At 35.1% G+C, this 22,874-nt stretch overlaps 1 protein-coding gene across 1 annotated transcript in view; it reads right to left on the bottom strand.

Annotated features, from left to right (window-relative positions):
* LOC131199997 (trifunctional purine biosynthetic protein adenosine-3-like) overlaps positions 1 to 21,505 on the bottom strand; it is a 37,777-nt gene extending 16,272 nt beyond the window's left edge. The window contains exons 1-12 of the mRNA XM_058186287.1: positions 21,365 to 21,505; positions 14,678 to 14,867; positions 10,959 to 11,054; positions 9,470 to 9,644; positions 8,233 to 8,344; positions 7,613 to 7,690; positions 6,284 to 6,409; positions 5,559 to 5,646; positions 4,328 to 4,413; positions 3,789 to 3,957; positions 3,242 to 3,473; positions 1,069 to 1,163 (exon numbers count right to left, since the gene is read on the bottom strand). Of these exons, the coding sequence (XP_058042270.1) occupies positions 1,069 to 1,163; positions 3,242 to 3,473; positions 3,789 to 3,957; positions 4,328 to 4,413; positions 5,559 to 5,646; positions 6,284 to 6,409; positions 7,613 to 7,690; positions 8,233 to 8,344; positions 9,470 to 9,644; positions 10,959 to 11,054; positions 14,678 to 14,822 (1,402 nt within the window). The 5' untranslated portion in view covers positions 14,823 to 14,867; positions 21,365 to 21,505. The remainder of the gene's footprint in view (positions 1 to 1,068; positions 1,164 to 3,241; positions 3,474 to 3,788; positions 3,958 to 4,327; positions 4,414 to 5,558; positions 5,647 to 6,283; positions 6,410 to 7,612; positions 7,691 to 8,232; positions 8,345 to 9,469; positions 9,645 to 10,958; positions 11,055 to 14,677; positions 14,868 to 21,364) is intronic.
* Positions 21,506 to 22,874: the final 1,369 nt, after the last annotated feature.

Genomic DNA, 22,874 nt, shown 5'->3' with positions numbered 1-22,874 from the left:
AGACTATTGCCTTATACACTGTAAGCCGCCCTGAGTCTTCGGAGAAGGGCGGGGTATAAATGTAAACAAAAAAAAATAAAAATAAGTGGAGATCCCTAAAGTGCTTTTTTTCAAGAGGCAACTTCTTCCAAGGAGGCTCCACACAGATTTGCACTACTCAGGTAACTCTGAGACACAGATAAACCTCCAAGTGGCCTCAATGACTCTCTAAAACACGAGTGTCAAACTCATGGCGCCACAATGCCATTACGTGACGTTTTGAGACTTTTTTCCCTTTGCAGAGCTGGGGTCGGGGTGGCCTGCATGTGATGCATCCAGCCCAAAGGCCACCAGTTTGACACCCCTGCTCTAAAAGAATGCAAGTTCTTTTTGTATAACATGCAAACAGTACATGTTAACAGATTCATATTACTTGAACTTGATTCCTTGATAATTCTACTGATTAAAAAGTTTACCTAGATATAACAACATTTTCCAAAGGAAAACATATTTGCTTTTAAATGATACACTGATGGATAATACCAGAGGTCATCTTGTAAAAGACATTCCCTCTGCTGTGTGTAAGAAAATGGGAATGATTACTATGAACTTCTTGGCATATGTAATATATAAGTCCGATTATATGCCATTATGTAATTTTTAACTCCAAATGAACACATAGATTTTCTCCATGACTATCTGTCTCTTATCTGGTTTTTCAGGTCTTCCAACAGTGCACTCATTGCCAAAACTGAAGTCATCCAACTGGCTGCTTGGTTTAAATACATTCAGGCTTATTATCCAAATAACCAGAAATTTCAGTTTATTATTAAACAGTCCTATGAGAGAATTGAAAACCTCCTCTGCTGCAGTTATTGATTCATGAAAATCATGACAAGTTATTATTAAAAATAATAAAGATGGAATGATATGTGTATTAATTCTTGTGCAAAGAACTAGAGAAGAACTTCCGAGCTAAGTGAAAACAATCCAGGAAACATTTGCCAAGAATTGTTTGGTTCACCCTGAACAAAAAAATTATTTTAATTCCAAGTTCATTGAGAATTCTTCCATTCAGCCTTTCCTTACCTAGCTTGGTACCCCTTGCAGCGGATAATACAGATGAATGATCCAAGATACTGCATGCTATGGAATCTGAAATTCTATCTTCATGTGATGGGGACCTCAATCAGAAATAAATGCAATTGTAATTAATAAAACAGGCACTTGCAGGACTCATAACAGGAGACTACATTGCAGTAAAAATCAAACACCACTTTGATTGTTGTTGCTGTTAAATGAATTACATCCAGAGAAACAGTGAAAAAGTTCACTGAAGCAAGAAACCTAATACTTCCTGTACTTGAAACTATTGACAAACTATTTTTGACCAATGTTGTAACTATAGAAGAGAATATTTGTAGTTCAGCACAGCTCAGGGTTGAATTGTGAGGTTTCTGGTGCTCTCTGAACTTGGTTGTTTTCATTACCCAACTAGGTAATATCATCACAAGCTCAGAAAGCCGCAAGGACCTCTCAATGGTATATATTAATAATAATATATACATAAATAATGTATATATTATACATTATATATAATGTAAAAAATAAATAATGTCAATCATTATTATATCGCATTAATTGGAATTGCTTATTTATTATTGCTTATTTAATGAATTATATTTATTGAATGTTATAATGGTTTTTAACAGAATGGTTTACTTGGCCTGCTATGATTTGAAATGAACTGGTATTAAGTCTGTACAGGTAGACTTTAGGAGAAACCCTTCCATACTTCCACCTCTCACAATACTTGACAACACAGTATCAACAGTAGAAACCTTCAAATTTCTGGGTTCTATCATATCGCAAGATCTCAAATGGACAGCTAACATCAAAAACATCATTAAAAAAGGACAACAAAGAATGTTCTTTCTGCGCCAACTCAGTAAGCTCAAACTGCCCAAGGAGCTGCTGATCCAATTCTACAGAGGAATTATTGAGTCTGTCATTTGCACCTCTATAACTGTCTGGTTCGGTTCTGCAACCCAACAAGAAAAACACAGACTTCAGAGGATAATTAGAACTGCAGAAAAAATAATTGCTACCAACTTGCCTTCCATTGAGGACCTGTATACTGCACGAATCAAGAAGAGGGCCGTGAAAATATTTGCAGATCCCTCGCATCCTGGACATAAACTGTTTCAACTCCTACCCTCAAAACGACGCTATAGAGCACTGCACACCAGAACAACTAGACACAAGAACAGTTTTTTCCCGAAGGCCATCACTCTGCTAAACAAATAATTCCCTCAACACTGTCAGACTATTTACTGAATCTGCACTACTATTAATCGTTTCATAGTTCCCATCACCAATCTCTTTCCACTTATGACTGTATGACTATAACTTGTTGCTGGCAATCCTTATGATTTATATTGATATATTGATCATCAATTGTGTTGTAAATGTTGTACCTTGATGAATGTATCTTTTCTTTTATGTACACTGAGAGCATATGCACCAAGACAAATTCCTTGTGTGTCCAATCACACTTGGCCAATAAAAATTCTATTCTATTCTATTCTAGACCTTCACTTATGATCACATTTGGACCTGGAATCGCAGTTGCTGAGTGAAGTGGTCATTAAGTGAAGTGCCACATGACTGTTTTGCTCAATGACCGCAATCCTGGCTCTCCCAGTTTGCCACCATTGCAGAGCAGGTAAAAAGATTCAATATAGTTCTATTCCATCATTGACTTTTATGTATGTCATCCACCAAAAAAACCCAAAACTGCCTTAGTTTCAATGTTGTCTGGAGTTAAGATGCCACCCCATGTTCCAATATTTGCTGAAAAAACACAAATTGGATACTGTGGCAATTAGCTAAATAGATATTATTCCTCTGAACAGTTTTTCTGTATCTTTAAGAAGTACTAATGAAATAATTTAACTGATTAGAACCTTTATAAACCATATTCATGGATATAGTTTTTGTTTTTTAGGTGTTCTGAGATATAAATTTATTTTTATATTATTTTATTATGTTTATATTATTTTTTATTATGTTATCCTTGTAAGCCGCCCAGAGTCACTAAGAGTATATAGGCAACCATATACATTTTCTTAAATAAAATAAATAAAAATAAATACATTCCCAGAATAGCTCTCATTTTTGTTTAAGATGCTGACTGCAAGAAAATCCTAGGAAAAGTCATGAGTCATGGCTTAGTACATGTTACTTTCCATTGTTCACATACACAAACTGTCTGAAGAATGCAATAGTTTGATGGCTAGTTTCTTTTCTGTAGGTTGCACCCTGGATAGAAATGACTGCTAGTCCTTTGTAAATATCTTCAAGGCCTGATGTGAAGTCCTGCTTGACAGTTGTTACTGTAAGGATTCTGTTTCCATTACTCAGCACTTTGCCTTCCTTTATTACAGTTGCTCCATGAAAGATTTCAAGGCCTAACTCTTTAGCTTGAAGAAGCCCTAAACAAATCAAAAGGAAAATTGGCATCATTATTTTTCTCACAATATTTCCTACAAATAGCTACTATTGTACTGCAGTTATATGGTAGCATACTCTGTGATGACTGGGAGACAAATTTTCTAGTAATGAAAAATCTTCAATTTACTTATTTGTTTCTGTTTAGAAACTCTTGAAAAAGGACAAAACTAGGAAATAATTAAGAATGTTACATCTCAGAGGGAGTGCTAAGATGCTATTCTTTGAGCAAACATGACTATCATCAAATATCAGAAGAAAAGACTGAGAAATAAAATACATAAAAATAACGAACTTACCAGTGATTTCCATGCTTTTTTTATGATCTTGAAGATAGCTGCCATTTTCCATGGAAACTGACACAGCAGTACAATTATCCGACCAAGCCAATATAGAATTGCAGAGTTGGCCAGTAACTATAGCTTGGATAACTTCATAAAGATCACTCTTAAGAAGTTGAAGAATTATCTACAAAATTATGTAAAAAATCAAATACAAGTACTATAGTAGTTCTAACTTCAGAATTCAGCTTTGTTGTTTTTTCTTTTCCCAAATGCTATATTTGTGTATCTGCTGGACCTCTGTAAGCACTGACATAAAGAATGATATTTTCAGGGAACATGGCAAAATAGAAGAGCAATGGAAATTCCCTTTGGGCTCTATAGAAGAAAATATACTAGTATAATATAGAAGCTAAAGCTTTGTTAGCTCACAATACTAATGCAGCATTATCAGCCATAATGTACAAAGCATTAGAAAACAAAACACAACAGAAAGTAATCTAGTCCAAAACATTTATTGTTTTAGTGTTTCATTGGAATTATGTATCTCTCCTTACCTGACATTGTGGGTCACCAAAATGACAGTCAACACTTAAAACTTTCACGCCATCTTTAGTAAGCATTAATTCTACCTGCAGCACACCTACAGGGAGTGGGGAGGCAAAATAATGAATTTCTTAAAGCAGAATATATTTTCTGTCTTTTTTGCCTGTGGATTTAGGGTTTGTATTCTTAATCAGGAACCCTCACCCATCAGTTTTGTTCTCAGATCAGTCTTTATCTGATGCATGTAACATGACACCTCATAGAATAACATCTGAAGCAATCTCTTGCTAACAAAGAAAATCAACTGATGTAGATTTCTCTGGGCTCCCACATCAGGGGTGAAATCCAGCAGGTTCTGGAGAACCGGTAGTGGAAATTTTGTGTAGTTCGGAGAACTGGCAAATACCACCTCTGGCTGACCTCAGAGTGGGGTGGGAATGGGGATTTTGCAGTATCCTTCCCTGGCCATGCCTACCAAGCCACACCATGCCACGTTCACCAAGCCACGCCCACATAACCAATAATAAAAAAATTTGGATTTTACCACTGTCCTACATACACAACAACAACAACAACAACAATAATAATAATAATAATAATAACAAGACAATCATCCAGAGTTATATCTAGACTAGACAACTTTTTTATTTTTTTATTTATTTTATTTATTTATTTTGTCACAACAGTATATATAAGCATAAGCATGAAAGTAACTATATAATATATAAGCATATATATAAGCATAAGTATGTAATAACTATATTAATTGGATATAATGAAAGGAAACAATAGGACAGGAACTTTTTCAAAATATAAATTTTACAAAATATAATTTTTACAACATCATACACCCCATAAGCTTCTTCAGAGGCATTCAATTAAGCACATCAAGCAGCTGGACTAAAACAGGATTCACAACTTCTGTCAGCTCTCAGGCTTTGCACAGTAGGCCAAAGGTCACTCTCAAATCAGGAGCTGTTTCAGCTTTAATATTTTACTATTTATTTTACCGTTTAAAAGAGCAGAATTCTACTTACCAAATAAAATGTGGCTGTTTTCTCCTTCACTTTTTTCTTATGCCCGAACTGAGATTTCAATAGTAAGTTTTGGAAGAACTAAGAAGTCACATGCAAGACTTTAGTGGGGTGAGATGGTTGCAACCTTGAGACCATACTTCATGCATAACTAGTCTACTGTATTATCAATTCCTTAATAAAATGAAAAATAAGTATAGCCCCTTACCTGCATATGACATACCTTCTTGCTTCATACCTTCAAGAATGTGTTGAAGGATCGTGCTTTTAATTTTTTCCAGAAGAACTTCAGAAACCTAGTAAGTCAAGGAGACAAACAGATTGAGAATTCTCTATTGTACATTCTCTTCAACAGCAAGTCATAAACACAAGCACTCAGTTTGCTACAACAGCACATATTCTAAATATGCATTGCAACCTAAATAGAAGTAAGGGCATACTTTAGAAGTCAAGATGCCATTGATTATCGATACTTATGAATCATTCAATACTGTCAGTGTGTATCTGTGTATCTGTGTACATTGTGTGTGTGGGCTGTGTGAGTATGGCTATGGCTATGTTTAGAAGTGCAGCTTTTACATTCTAACCAAACACAGATTTTCTGATTCTCTCCTGCTAGGTAGAAACATCCGTATCCGTGTGTTCCAAGGATAAATACATGTATTGTATACTGTATATATGCTAAAATACAATGTCCTTTTACTTTGGTGCCAGAGGTTCTATATTTTAATGAAGTACATAGCCTTCTGTGCACTATGTCTTTGTTTCTTTAGAGAAAGGAAGCTACCAATACCACTGAACTTTTAAAAAAGATAAAGTTGAATGATTGTTGACTCAGAAAGCCTACTAAAGTAACCAAATGTTTACTTGTTTACTTAATATATAAGGCTTTTTGGCATCTTTCAGTAAGATCATAGACCAAATATGATGCACCTTAGGAAAAGGGGCAAAGGCTCCTATTCCAACAATGCTTGGACTCTGATGGCCATTCAGCAGCTGTTTCTGGACCCGAACTGGTGGCATGGGAATAAAAGTGGTTCCATCAACAAAGCATAAATACTGGAAGGAGAGCAAAAGAGACTGGATTATATATATGGTAGATAAAATCCATGTTTTTATTGTATTGATATTTCAATTAACACATACAAGACCTGCAAACTATTCAACAAGCCTTTCCAGCTATATTCTGACTTCTTAACTTAAGTTTGTTTCACAACAGGGAGGTTAACATTATCCCCACAACTGTCTACTCCTCTCCGGTTTTTTTCCTCTTCTTTCCTAAATCTACAAACCTTCATTTTTCCTTACTTTGAACTCCATGAATGTGGAGATGGGAAAGGAGCAATGCAAGAAAACACATTTCTATGACTCCTTCTCAGTGGTGGGATTCAGCCAGTTCACACCACTTCAGGAGAACCAGTTGTTATCTTTCTGAGCAGTTTGGCAAACTGGTTGTTGGAAGAAATCATTAGGGCAGAGAACCGATTGTTAAGTTACTTGAATCCCACCACTGCTCCTTCTCCATAATGCTTTTAAATTTATTTATTTTTTCTGGCTTTTAATAATATTTTCAAACGAAATTCTTGAAAATGTTAAAGCTCGGCACTACTGTATTTTTAAAACTTCAATTGCCCTAAAATTTTGGATACATACATTCACTTTTAGCACCCCCCCCCCACTTATACGTGTACATACAGTATGTGTGTGTGCATGCGTGTATACATATACATACAAATATATATCAAGGCTTGTCGCCTTTAATCAGATTGATTTTAGGACACATATTAAGGCTTAGAGAGTGAATGCCTTGTGTAGCCTTTGCACTTGCTTCTTTTTTTAAAATGCTGACAATTCTCTTTGCACAGGAGTTGACACAAACAATTACATTAAAACTTGTTCTACAAACTTGTTCTCTCTTTCTTTAAGCATTTGTTGGATTAGTTAAAATACTTGTGTATTCTCCAGAAACTTATGCACTTATTTTATCCATAGCAGTTCTACGACCACCTAAATGATTGACTAGCATGGGATTACTCAGAGAACAGAATGAGAATTTAAATCCAAATATATTAATCCAACAAATTAACTGTATCTGAACTTCTACAATAATTATATTTAGCACTACCATCATGCTCAACACTTTTCTAAGCACTATGCTAACTTTATTTTTGATGTTAATAATCACACTAGACTAATCAGGGTAAAAAGCAACGCAAGCAAACAATGGTAACTCTCACACAAATATTTAATAAAACAACATACTGAAAATTCTTCCCCTTTAAGGAGTTCTTCAATGATAACTGTCTCAGAGGAGTCGCCAGAATGACAACACATGTTGTCCTGCATTATAAATAGAATAGCCACTGGTCAAATCTTTTTTTCTTTTCATCTTTCCTTTTTTTTTTACTGAGAAACTATCTTTACAGCATTTCCAATATCAGTACCACTTCGTTTTTCACATATAAAACTTTTTATAGAACATATTCTACTCATGGGTAATACAAGTCAAATCCTTAATAATTCCTTATCTTATATAATCAGAATTAATTATAGAATTAGAATTAGAGTCCAATCCCTGCTCAATGTGCCTTAAGTAATCATAATATCATATGGGGTACTGCATACATACCTGCATATATAATAGCTACTGCTATTACATTGCACAGTTAGGCCCCAAAGTGGCCCACTGATTCACTAATTCACTTCAATATATTGCAACTTCACTTATTAAATTCTATAAACTTACTATTATAAAGCAATTATAAACCAAAATGAATCACATTCGGGGTTCACATATTGTCTGAAGTCATAATGTGATTTATGTATTTTCTTAGTATTATGTATGAATACAGGGAATACTTTTACATAGAAATGTAAGTCACCTGAAGAATATCTTGTACCGCCTTAGAGGCATCTGCTCGGTTGGATGCAAGAACTATTTTTTTTCTAGGACCAAAACTACAAGGTTTTATCACCAATGGAGGAAAATCTGCACTTTAAAATAAGATAGAGCACATTAGAAAAAAAATGTACAGGATATGATCTAAGATCTCCTTTTGTAAAACTTACAGACTGGAAAACTATATGACAGAATCAAGGACCAAAATTATTCACAGGACTCCTACAATTCTGATCAGCAACATGTAAATGCTTCACTAAGGGTGAATATGCATAGTACGGTCTTGAAGGTAGAAGAGTAGAGGTCTCAGGATCCAATCTGGGATTACAATTACAATTATTCCTAGACTTCCTCTTGAGAAACCTAATAAACGCAAGCAAAACTGCTGAAAAAACAGAACTTCGTTCTTTTTTCTAGCCTTACCTACAGCTTCTGCCTCTGTTTTGAAAAATGGAAATCTTAATTTTATTACCTTATGGAGAGGCTTGGTTAAACTGCCTCACATGAAACTCAAAGGTTGACTGACCTCTGGCATGAGGTGATAATCTGCATCATTGTGCATGCAGGCTAGAATTCTCAATAATGTTTTTTAAAAATGATTATAGTAATGTATTAGTGTCAACGTATTTTTGATTGTTTACAAAGTTTCTAAGACTTTTTCTATATTATTTTATCAAGGAATAGTAGTACTATTTTTTTTCCACTTTATAATAGTCATGTTGACACATAAATCTATACTTGTCCAATTTGACTCTTTTAGCTATTTTAAAAGTCAAGCTTTTAGCTTCTAACCTGCATGGACTGGCCATTCATAGTGAACCTCCAGAACTGGGGTAGAACTTGCTCAGAGATGTGGCAATCTGCTTCAAGAAACTGATCAAGAAGGAAGAAAGACTGGTGTGAGGTGTGCTCTCCCACTACTGCGGACCATGATAACAGTCTTCTTCATCTAATGTTTCCTTCTGATGTCATCAGAAAGAATGGTCTTTGTCCTTAAATTTCTCTTTTTAACCAATGAAAACCGATTTTGGCAAATATGTTTCAGTAATGTTATATAAGTTTTTTTCATACTATTAGGCATAAAAAAGAGGAAATGTTCTTCATATATAGTCTTAAAATGCTTGTAAGGTCCTCCTGTATCAAATTATTTTATTAGAAACACAATCATTGCTTAAGAAGAGATAGTCTAAATACTTCAGTGAAGGAGAATAACTATTTACCTGTTAATAAAAGCACATGCTTCTTTAGGATTTGAAAAGGCTTTCCATCTTGCTGTGGGAATTCCATGCTGATCAAGAAAGATGTTAGTGAAATATCTATTTGTTCCCAACTGGGCTGCCTTGGCTGTAGGGCCAAAACACTGAATTCCAGCTGCTACCAAGTCATCAACAATTCCTAGTAATGAAATACTGAAAGGCTCAGATAAAACTGCTTATGTAATTGAATGTCATATTATTGTACTGACCCAGAAGAAAGAGCATTTAAAAAATACATCATTGCTATGAAAAGGAAGAGTTTGGAATATAATGAGGTTGTTGGAAAGATTATGTTGTTAGTCCATTTTTAAATACAACATTATTAGTCATCAGTGGCTATATGAATATTCATTAATATACATATTAATGGTTGTAAGAATGGAGTGCACACGGAATGAAATTTAGGATTTTGCTTATCTTTAGTACATTTGGGGCATGAATCTAAGAAGTAGGTGGCTGAATTACAGTTATAAGGACCCTGTCCACTTCTTCAGGCCCAGCAGGATGAAACTGTTCCTAGATAACCAATAAGACTGTATCCAGTTACCTTGCCTGGACCAGGTGGCATTCAAATTGGAATGAATGTGAGCAATTTTGCCTGCAAATTCTTCCCTACAACTTTGTCTGAATCCCCTTTTTCCAGGACAACTCAGGTCACCTTAAAGAAGGCCACGAATTGACTATCTGTAAATAGTCAATACAGGTTGGAAAGTATTGTCACTTTGCTGCTACCAAGTCATCAACAATTCCTAGTAATGAAATACTGAAAGGCTCACTTACAGCAGCAAGTGTAAGCTATAAATGTAGGCCTTAATAGCAGGTTTTATCCTGCTTAGTTGAATTTGTCCTTTGTTCTGCTGCTGTGCTCTATATGTCTCTTATTTCATCTCTTTCAATTCAACCATGAACCACTGGGAGTGACAGGATCCGTGAGAGGGGAGAAGTCATAGGGAAATGATTTGATCCAATGATATGCGTAGGCCCATGGCTGTCATGGTGGCCATTAACTTCTGAGCACCTCAGAAGTTAATGGGAAGGCAAATTCAAGATGGAAAATACTTTGTATTATCAATTAAGCTAAATTACAGATTACCAATTAAAAGATACTGTGGGCCTAATCTATATTTTTTCCTTAACTTTTGTAGAAAAAGGATGTGGGAAAACACAAGATGGCTGCAAAAGTAAGATGATGTTATGTGGATTCCTTATAAAATTTGACAAATGAGGAATGGTAATTGCATGACAAAAACGTCATCTGAAAGCATTCTTGTACTCCATAACAGCAAACTACAGTACTGCAAACCATTATCAAATCTTTAGAATGCCATTCAATCATGATGTATCGACACTGAACTCCTTGTCCAGGATTATACATAATTCTATAGCCCAAGACTGGGGAATTAATTTTAATCTAAGTTCAAATCTTCAGCTTTGTAGGATGTTCAGAGCTTACCAGCAGCAAGCAAAGTTTCTGGTCCAGCAATCACACACCCAATGTTATGATCTTTGCAGAACTGGGAAAGGATAGTGTGGTTGCTAATTAAAACACCTGAAATAGATAATAAAAAAACATAATTTAAGATCCAGATATTAAGTATGAAAACTGTGATCCCAAGGAAAGCAGAAAAAAACCATCCAGTTAACAAAAATAATAATTTCAAAAATGTATATAAAGAGTTGGCTGAAGAAATCGTACATGTGAGGGGCAATTTCCATTTTTTTTACAATATGCTAAGTTTGGTTGGTTTTAGTACTGATTAGTTTTTATGCAGCTTCTTGAGATATGCAAACTCAACTTGTTTGATACGTTTTGATTGAGGAGTTCCTGGGAACATGGCTAACTGAACAGACGTATGGGGAGAGATCTCAGAAGGATTTCTCCCTGGATTGTTGCTCTTCTACCTTCTGACTGAAGGGATTGATATCCCATCAGGTTTTATGACCCACCCAGTAAGGATGTGTTTAAGAACTTCCCCTTGGGACCCTTCAGTACAGCTATAAACTGGCAGATTGCTTTTGGAGTTGAACTCCAAAGCATGCCAAAAGCTGGGAGGGGAAAGGCTGCAATTTGTTGGGGGCTTAAGAAGTCATTGTTTTTGGAAATTCACGTTTCAAACCAAGAGTAAGTTATGCCTTATCTTAATCACCTTCAAAGACTATTATTCTATCTCAAGTCAATTTAAAAGAGGCCCTCTCCAGCAACAACTTGCTATACCTTTTTGAAGACCTGCGCCATTTTAGGGATTTCTTTTTGTCTGAAAGAACATTAAAACATTAAACATTAAAGAAAATTAATAATGTAAAAAATTATTACATACTTTTGCTCATATATATGCTTATATGATATGTAGTTATTTTATGTTGATGCTTGTGTATACTGTTGTGACAAAATAAAATAAAATTTAAAAAAAAGAACAAGGAAAAAGGCTGCTAAGGCAAGCCGAATAAAGAAGTGGGCTGAGAGAGGGGAAAAAAGGCTGACAGAGAAAGATAAAGATTGAAAGCTATGATTTTAGTTTACTATTGTAGTAACTGGTAGCTTGATCTTCTCAGCTGTGCGTGGCTAAAATCTTCTGATTTTGATTAAAAGAGGAAGCCAAGATGGTGGAGCAAAGTATTGTAGATATATTTGAAAATATGTCTAAAAAAATATGTCAATTTGGGGATCAGTTGATCTCTGAGGATAAAAAATCCTCTCATAGTACTTCTGAGATGCAAACATGTGGAGAATGTTACCAAACTGCTGAGGCAACTTCACAAGTAGCTGAAAACGCAGAGGAGTTTATCGTAGCTTTTGGAAGAGCCGGATATTAACTATCACTTTCATCCTCATTACTATGGTTCAAATGTAAACCTCTCAACACAACTTAAAGAAGACAAATTTGGGATATTCTCTTTAAGGACATTAACAAGGTTGAGGATCTCGTGATAAAAAGAAAGGACTCTGATACTTCCAGAGAAGAAAAAGATTTTACTCCATGAAAATAAGCTGGAAGGAGTGACTTAAATTTAATGAGTTAACTGGAATCAGGATGCATTTTCTCTGCTTGATATGTGCAATTGAAACAAAGGTTTAACCCAAAATTTGCAAATGTATTTATATATATATATATATATATATATATATATAAAATCAGGGGTGAAATCTAAAAATTTTCCCTACCCGTTCTGTGGGTGTGGCTTAATTGGTGGGTCTGGCTTGGTGGTCAGGTGCCTGGGTGGGCGTAAATAATAAAAATAATAAACAAAGTACACAAAACAATAAGAGGTGCCAAAAACCAACTTTCACATTTTACCCACGCACAACACAACTGACTCACATACACACAAAATGCCACATACAGCTCTGTGAGATTTGGGGTGTATGTGTAGTTAGAGTGAAACACTACAGAAACACACCAAATCTCAGAAAGCTGCACAAATATTTTATTTTATTATTTTATTTTATTTATATTTTTTAGATAAAAGCAGCTACATTTAAAATTTCCTTAACTTTAAATTGCTGTCTAAAAAAAAAACTCCTTAAAAAAACCAAATTAACTATTTTTTAAAGCTCCCCCCCCCCAGTTACTTACCCAACTGGAGGCAGGCAGATTGAGTTGCTCATCGATGAGATGGATTGCAGGCAGGCAGATTCAGTTGCTAGCTGATGCAATTGATTGCAGCAGCTGAAGCAAGGCTTTGCGAGCCCGAAAGAAGCAGCAATTAGGCAAGTGGGGACCGGGCGATTGGGTGGGCATGGGCAGGGGCTGTTGTAAGAGGTTGTAAAAAAAATGATTTTAAAAGCCTGTGATGATCAGGCAACTCAGCTGGGATCTCCAGAGGGAAAAAAAGCTTTTAAAAGGCTCCTCTGATGATCCCAGCTAAAGTTGCCTGATCACCAGAACCTCTTAAAAGGACTTTTTAAACAACCTCTTCAGCAGAAGAGCTTGTAGAAAACATGCTTTTTAAAGGTTCTGGCGATCAGGCAACTCATCTGGGATCACCAGAGGAGCCTTTTAATAACTTTTTTTTTACAACCTCTTCGACCGAAGAGGTTGTTAAAAAAAGGTTTTAAAGGGTTCTGATGATCCCAACTGAGCTGCTCAATCATCAAAGGCTTTTTTTTTAACTTTTAAAAGCATTTTTTCGGCCGAAGAAAAAATGCTTTTAAAAATAAAAAATAAAAAAACTGTGATGATCGCGCGGCTCAGCTGTGGCAGGGGGCGGGGCCAGGGATTTTTGCTACCGGTTCCCCGAACTACCTGCCGCCATTGCTACTAGATCGGGTGATCCGATCCAAACCAGGAGCATTTCACCTCTGTATAAAATGCTTAAGTAACTTTTAAAGTAGGCAAAAGCTATTGAAAATGTACCTGTATTAAGAGAAAGTAAAACAAAATGATGTATCAGTTTAAAGAAAAACCCTGTATGTTAAAAAGGATGTTTATAAAAGAAAGAAAAAATTCTATAAGGGTAGTTTGGAGGGAGGGAGGGAGGTAAATGCATTATTGAAGTTTAAAGCTTGTATGTTAAAGAATAAGATGTATTAGAAAGTTTTGACTTTTAAAAAGTACCTTTTTTGTTTTTAAAAAGTTTAGTACTTTGAAGGAAAAAGGAGGGTGAAAGGGGAAAAAAAGGTCCCCCTCTTTCCCTCCTCTTTTTTTAGGCCAAAGAATTTGAAAGAATGCCATTAATTTTGTAAATAAAAATGGTGACAGTTCATAAGGATTACCAGGTTCAAACAAAAACACATTATTTCCATAGCAAGGAAAATAAAGCAGGAATGGTTAAATTGATTATTTTATATAAAGAGGAAATATGTTCTTATTTGGATATCACTTCTGGAATTTGTGCTTGTGAAGAAAAAAATAAAACTTTGATCTTGGTTTTGTTGATTATAAAGATTTGGTATTATAGAAATGGTTAGTTATATATTAATGTGTAAAAGTAAAAAGTTGTGGCTGGAGTGTGTTATCTTGTACTCTGCTAGGAAGGGTTGGAAGTCAATATCCCCTTTTCTGGGTTTTTTTCTTCCCCCTTGTATTTCACACCCCCTTTTCCTCATCCCCTTTCCCACCCTTAACATTTATTTTTGTACAGTATGTGGTAGAATGGTTTGGGAGGTATTATGGATTTTTCCCTGAAGGGCATTTAAATATATTAATGTATTGTCCGTAATAATCTTTTTACCTGAATTACACATTTTCCCATCATTGGCTGTTCCGGCATTTCCTGGTGCAACCAGTACCTGTTTCAGGTGTGGAGATTGTGCCAGCTTCCAAGCCAATGCATGTTCTCTACCTCCACTGCCAATCACAAGCACTCGATCAGCCATTCTCTTATTCCAGCAAGCTGATGGATGATGATTACTGACTTAAGACTGCAACAAAAAGGAGAACGTTTAAAATTTATTTGGATAATGACAAGCAATAGAAAAACAGTTGAAATGGTCCTGATTTATCTATAATTTAAAGCATGTTGAATGCAATAATGGCAAAAAAATTGGCTCAAGAATTAAATTATAATAAAAGGGAATCAAACTAATCAAAACACAATAGGGCAAAAAAGGTATTGACATATATAAATATATATAGATCCTGCAATGTACATTGCTCTTAATGTTACTTCCATTTACTTTGTTTCAGTAAACTGGACCTATCATATTGGCTGCATATATCCATTTGATGGCAGGAAAAAGTTACATAAAAATAACTTTGCTACCATCCATCAGCTGTACAGATTTCTGTAGCTGTTATGGCAGCCTTACGGTCATTCTCTTCAACTGAGAATGCAGCTTTGGGAGACAGACACATGGAGTGATGAGAGAAAAATGGGGACAGCCCCATAGCCAGCCAAATCAGGCAAATCAACTCTCGTAATCCATGGGGGAAGCGGCAGCCAGATTGTCCCCAAATCCCTAGTCTTATACAGTGACTAACCTTCTAAAGTTTTTAAGTTGTGACATTTCATAAGAAGTCATTCAGGGCATGGAAGCTGGCAACCGCACAGAGAGAAATTGCAAGAATGTAAAGAAGAAGCAATTGATAAGTGTGTTATGAAAAGAGCTATGCAATTAGCCTATCCCAACATTATTCTTGATTAGATAGTTTTATGCATGACAATAACATTGCGCCTTCATTTGTTGATTTTTTTAAAAAAAATAAGCACCATGAATGCTGGGGCAGAAAAAATGGGAGTTCTCTTTAAATGTGACCTTTAAAACCCACTGCTGCACTTCTTGCCCATCAAATATGTTAATTTCAGTACAGTGAAATATGCCTTTCCATCTCTACCAAAACAACAACAACAACAACAACAACAACAACCACATTACCTTTAGGTGGAAAAGCAAGCAGCTGTGAAGGAGTGAGGTTATGATGGATCATAAAGAATGCCTTAAATATAATTTCCCTCCACAAGTAGTTTAACTCAAGATATGAGGAGAAACTGTCTCATTTCACAAAACTGAAAGATTATTTGCATTTGTCTCTGATCATGAATGATGCTGATAAAACCTTGAACATAATTTACATAAGTAGTATATGTGCCTACAATAATAACCAGTAGAAAACAAAATGAGAAATAGCTTACTATTTACTTAGCTTACTAAGACACTTGCAGGATCTGAACAAATGCTACTACATTGGCAGTTTGGTTTCACTCAAAGTAGCCCACATAATTTGCTAATTTACATTGTTATTGTTTTATGCTCTAATCTAATAAACCTGAATGTTCATGCCCTTTTCTCTTCCTGCCAGTATAAGAAATCCTTAGGTTGAGAGACAGTGAACGCCCCAGTGTTTTCTGTCATTAACCACTACATCATATTGTCATTAAAAAAGCCCCATCCCTAAGATAACAAATAACAAATAAAAAACACCATAGATTGAAGAGAATTTATATTCCCATTTAGAGGAACTTTTTGACTTGAAAGATTTTGAGATATATTTTTTTACATCAATAGATGTCTATTTAGAATAGAATAGAATAGAATAGAATAGAATAGAATAGAATAGAATAGAATAGAATAGAATAGAATAGAATTTTATTTGTCTATTTGGGGCTTGTGCATTAGTTTCTTTTATAGTAAATTTCAGAATTCTATACAGAACTTGAAAAATCACTTTCAGCAATTTGGGAGATGTTAACTTTTCTGGGAAGGAAGGAAGGAAGGAAGGAAGGAAGGAAGGAAGGAAGGAAGGAAGGAAGGAAGGAAGGAAGGAAGGAAGGAAGGAAGGAAGGAAGGAGGGAGGGAAACGAAACAAGAACTCCTTCCTGCCATCTAGTGATTATGTAATTCTTTATTACCTGGATACAGTACAGATAGTCCTCGACTTACAGCCACAATTGAGCTCAAAAATTCTGTTGTTAAGTGAGATATTTGTTAAATAAATCTTGCCCATTTTACGACCTTTCTTGCCTTAGTTGTTGAGTGAATCACTGCAGTTGATAAGTTAGTAACCGGTTGTTAAGTGAATCTGGCTTCCCCATTGACTTTGCTTGTCAGAAGGTAACAAAAGGTGATAACATGACCCCAGGACACTGCAACTGTCATAAATATGAGTCAGTTGCCAAGCATCTGAATTTTGATCATATGATCATAAGGATGCTGCAAAGGTCATAACTGTGAAAAACGGTCATAAGTCACATTTTTCAGTGCTGTTGTAACTTTGAATGGTGACTAAATAAATTGTTTTAAGTCAAGGACTAGCTTTATTGTAATCCATTTTTTGAGGGAACTTCTGAAATTCTCTGTATTACTTCAACAGTTTGCTGGGAATTCTGGAAGTAACACTTTTGTATATGATTTTATTACCATTATCAGAGCTGCAAAAAAATTAGACGACAACAGAGAGGTTCAGAAATCTCTAACTGTTGGTTGTAATTTATCAGTTATTTGGATTTTTGTAGTCCAGATTTGAAAGGTCCTACTACTACCACATTTACTGAAAAAGTGCTGGGCCTCAGACTACGTCTTCAAGCTGCAATTTTTGAGAATAGACAATGTTTATGAATTTTGAATGGAGTTATTCATTGCTCAGCTGATGTCTGCCTAGAAATTTCCACAATAAAAGCTTGCTGACTGCTACTGTATAATAGCAGTATTTTTCCTCTGATTTATCTACTTATCTAAAGAAGGAACTAGAAGAGATTAATACTGTAGACAGAATGAGCAAGCATTTATCTGGATGCAGAGGACTGGAAAAGAGCTGATGTAGTTCCCATCTTCAAAAAAGAAAAAAAACAGATCCAGGAAACTACAGACCTATCAGCCTGACCTCAATACCGGGGAAGATTCTGGAAAAGATAATCAAGCAACGAATCACCGAACACCTAGAAGCAAACAAAGTAATAACCAAAAGCCAACATGTGTTTGTCAAAAACAGATCATGCCAGACTAATCTTATCACATTCTTTGACAAAATGACAAAATTAGTAGACCAGAGGAATGCTGTCGATATAATTTACTTGGACTTCAGTAAAGCATTTGATAAAGTAGACCATAACCTACTACTAGATAAAGTAGAAAAATGTGGGTTAGACAGCACCACCACCAGATGGATTCGTAACTGGCTGACCAACCGCACTCAACGTGTAGTCATCAACGGAACTACATCCACATGGAGGGAAGTATGCAGCGGAGTACCCCAAGGCTCTGTTTTAGGCCCAATACTCTTCAACATCTTCATCAATGACTTGGATGAGGGGATAGATGGGGAATTCATCAAATTTGCAGATGACACCAAGCTGGCAGGAATAGCCAACACTCCAGAAGATAGGCTCAAGTTACAGAAAGATCTTGACAGACTTGAACATTGGGCGCTATCTAACAAAATGAAATTCAACAGTGAAAAAAGTAAGGTTCTACATTTAGGCCAAAAAAACAAAATGCCCCAGTACCGTATATGTGGTACCTTGCTCAATAGTAGTACCTGTGAGAGGGATCTTGTAGTCCTAGTGGATAACCATTTAGATATGAGCCAGCAGTGTGCAGCAGCTGCTAAAAAAGCCAACACAGTTCTGGGCTGCATAAACAGAGGGATAGAATCAAGATCATGTGAAGTGTTAGTGCCACTTTATAATGCCTTGGTAAGGCCACACTGGGAATATTGCATCCAGTTTTGGTCGCCACGATGTAAAAAAGATGTTGAGACTCTAGAAAGAGTGCAGAGAAGAGCAACAAAGATGATTAGAGGACTGGAGGCTAAAACATATGAAGAACGGTTGCAGGAACTGGGTATGTCTAGTTTAATAAAAAGAAGGACTAGGGGAGACATGATAGCAGTGTTCCAATATCTCAGGGGTTGCCACAAAGAAGAGGGAGTCGGGCTGTTCTCCAAAGCACCTGAGGGTAGAACAAGAAGCAATGGGTGGAAACTGATCAAAGAAAGAAGCAACTTAGAACTAAGGAGAAATTTCCTGACAATTAGAACAATTAATAAGTGCAACGCCTGCAGAAGTTGTGAATGCTCCAACACTGGAAATTTTTTAAGAAAATGTTGGATAACCATCTGACTGAGATGGTGTAGGTTTTCCTGCCTGGGCAGGGGGTTGGACTAGAAGGCCTCCAAGGTCCCTTCCAACTCTGTTGTTATGTTATGTTATGTTATGTTATGTTATGTTATGTTATGTTATGTTATGTTATGTTATGTTATGTTATGTTATGTTATGTTATGTTATGTTATGTTATGTTATGTTATGTTATGGATGGTCATATTCAGATGCGAGTCTGATTTTGCATAATGTTTTTTATTTTTCTTCAATGGAGTTATAATCTAACATCTATATTATTTCTTAAGCAGTTTATCACAAATAAATCTTTCTTCTTGAAACTAAAACAAAATTTCAAGATTCCAAAATGCACCACATGCTCAACATTTCTAAATAAAACCTTAAATTAAAACAAACCATTAACAACAACATTCAGCAAAAACAGATAAAAGGAATTTTTAGTAATGGTTTACTCAGCATGGAAGGAAAGCCATCATGAGTAATCTCTTCCCTTTGTTTACTCCCCTGAGACTTTAAGGCAGTCTATATTACCCATTGCAGTTACACCTGTTTTCAACTGTAAAAGGAAAAGGTGGAGAATACCAGAGTGTGGGTGTGTGTAGGTGTGTTGTGTTATGTAGGAGAGCAGAAAGAAGGAATCTGGAGCTGAGAAAGTAAAAAAAAAGCCATCAGCTTAACAGACAAGTCTTCACAAAGCAGGAGCAGGCATGGTGCATAAGCGCACAAACGTGCCTACCGTTCCTGTCCTATTGTTTTTCTTTTCTTCTTCATATATATATATATATATATATATATATATATATATATATATATATATATATATATATATATATATATATATATATATATATATATATATATATATATATGCAGCTGATAAAGCAGCTTCTCACTCTGGCAAGTTGCTAAGCAAATGATTCAGCAGTTTTGAACAGAAGCTGACAGTAACGGAAGCCAATTTGAAGATAGCTAATGACTTTGATGTATGCTCAAATGACTAAGAAGAATAGGCTATGTAGAAATAAAATATAGATCAATAAAAGTGATATGTATGTATAGTTTAAAATGGCATAGGCTTATAACCTGTTTGTTAAATATATATTAGATTTAGATTTTATTAGATTTATTAGAATTCTTTATTGGCCAAGTGTGATTGGACACAAGGAATTTGTCTTTGGTACATATGCTGTCAGTGTACATAAAAAGAAAAGATACATTTGTCAAGAATATATGACAGAAACTATGATATTTTTTTTTGCAATAAAACTTTTCCTAGGGAAACACAGTGAAGAAAAACCAGTCTATTTATTCTAGTCTTTACCATTTGCAAAAAGATCTTCCTCCACTCAGATTAAAAAGTTATAGTTTAATCAGGAATCAATGTGGTTATAGCAGTATATAAGTATGCAAACAGATATTTTTAACCGAAGGAATGTGGCTATCAGATACATTTGAACAGCTGAATGTGAATTATGAAAAATATAAAAAGTTGGGACAATAGAGCTAATTTCTGAATGATAAATTGTGCTTTTGGAAATTTTTGGAATTCTGGTACAGATAAAGACAGAGTGCATGGGCTGCTTGCGAGCTGAGAAGACTGTGGATAACAATGGCAAGGAACTGGTTGGATAGAGAAGAGACTTTTGCTCTGGTAATGTAGTCTGCCAATTCCCCCCTCCTGAATTTTAAAACAGAGTACTGTGGAAAAATGCATTATTGGAGAGTCAACCAAAATAGCAGAGTATTTATATGAAGTATGGCAAGATAATGACCATACAGTGTCATTATTGCTACATGGATGTGTTATGAATGTATCAAAAAGGCAGGCTGCATATTAAAAGGACAATTTAAAAACCTTGCTATCTGTTACTCTCTTAAGAACACAATTCTACAATCACAAAAAGAAACAAGATAATTGATAAACATAATCAAGATAATTTTAAAATTCTGGGTATATTACATGGTACATAATCACTGCTTTGTTTCCCAGCCTATAATCGCGGCTCAGATTGAAGTTTCTTATGCATGTTCAATATATGAAATCATTAGGCTATCTTCAGGTAGATTCAGCCAATAGCATGGCAATATTTTTTTCAAATTATCTCTGAGATTTAGAGACTATTAATTTTTTATGAGAATCACATTAAAATTGTTTTTTGCTAACATAAAAAAATTTTTTTGCTAACATATTAACTGCTTTCAGTATGTTTTGTTCTTTACCATGTTTACATTTTATAATTTAAATACATTTTACGGATTATGATGCAGAAAGTTTCACTGCTTACATTGCTTTGTAAAATATCAGTTTTAATTGTAATGCACATTGTAAAAGTCTGTTTGATTAAAAAAGTAAAGAGAACTTACCCAAACCCTCCAAATTATTCTGCAAGACTATATACAGATGTCAGTTTCAGTGTTCTTTCTTCTAAATTGTAAAGAGCAGCACTGAAAAGAAAATTTTCATCTGATGTCAGATTAAGTTACAAAAGCATTTAGAGCGTGGAAGGCTTTGTGTCTAGCTGAAAGAAAGCTTTACTGCGCACAACTGACAGACAACTGCCTGAAATTCCATCCCTCTGTCCAATCAAGTAAGAGGAAAATGCATTTGCATTAACTGTATTCTTAGATATAAGGGAACATTTTTCTTATATACAGGAAAGCTAGAAAAGTATTGGTAAAGATGAACAAAAGCATATCTGAAAGAAAGACATGGTTTCTAAAAGAAAATAAATTAATGTGAAATATTAATATGAAATAAAATCCCAATTGACCAGAATGTAAGCCAGAATTTAATAGTACTAATTTTCTAATAGATCTAATCTTCCAAATATAAAGATAGTATTAGCCAAACAAAAATATTTTTGGCATTTGATTTATTGGATGAAAATGCCATTGTACTATAGAGGGAATTTTTATTTGCTCTATGTCTCGTACTTAGGTCATAGATGGTTCCTGAATATCTCTGGCTTTGTTTGGTTCTTTAATATAAAATTTTATCTATCCACAATAGCATCTTATGACTGTATGACTATAACTTCGTTGCTGGCAATCCTTATGATTTATATTGATATATTGACTATCATTTGTGTTGTAAATGTTGCGCCTTGATGAAGGTATCTTTTCTTTTATGTACATTGAGAGCATATGCATCAAGACAAATTCCTTGTGTGTCCAATCACACTTGGCCAATAAAAAATTCTATTCTATTCTATTCTATTCTATTCTATTCTATTCTATTCTATTCTATTCTATTCTATTCTATTCTATCTTACACTAAATAAATAAATATTCACAATAGCCTTAATTGCTAAACAAGCTTATTATCCTTGGCTATTCCCTCAGTACATTTATCTTCTGGATTTGTAACCTTTGTTACATCAACAAATGGCCTTTAATTCATGAGCTGTATGACTCTATAAAATGCAAGATTCCTATTGATAAGGAGAGTGTTCAAAATGAGAGGCAGGGTCATACTGTCGAAATAACCAGCTTAATTGACATTCACATTTTTAAAAGGCTAAGTATACCACATTATAAATTATTATTTTCCCAGATTTCTGTATACGTGTATCAGTAATATTTATCATTTGTAAAATTATCATTTGCCTAAGATCCAATGCATATACATGCTCAGAAGCAACTTAGAACTAAGGAGAAATTTCCTGACAGTTAGAACAATTAATCAGTGGAACAACTTACCTCCAGAAGTTGTGAATGCTCTAACACTGGAAGTTTTTAAGAAGATGTTGGATAACCATTTGTCTAAAGTGGTGTAGGATCTCCTGTTTGGGCAGGGGGTTGGACTAGATCAGTGGTCACCAACTGGTGGTCCGTGGACCACTGGTGGTCCCTGAGAAAATTTTGGTGGTCCACA

Source organism: Ahaetulla prasina, chromosome 5 (assembly GCF_028640845.1).
Source record: "Ahaetulla prasina isolate Xishuangbanna chromosome 5, ASM2864084v1, whole genome shotgun sequence".
In the NCBI taxonomy this organism is placed as follows: Eukaryota; Metazoa; Chordata; class Lepidosauria; order Squamata; family Colubridae; genus Ahaetulla; species Ahaetulla prasina.
Note: the sequence above shows the minus strand (reverse complement) of the source record. Positions and strands in the feature narration are given on the sequence as shown.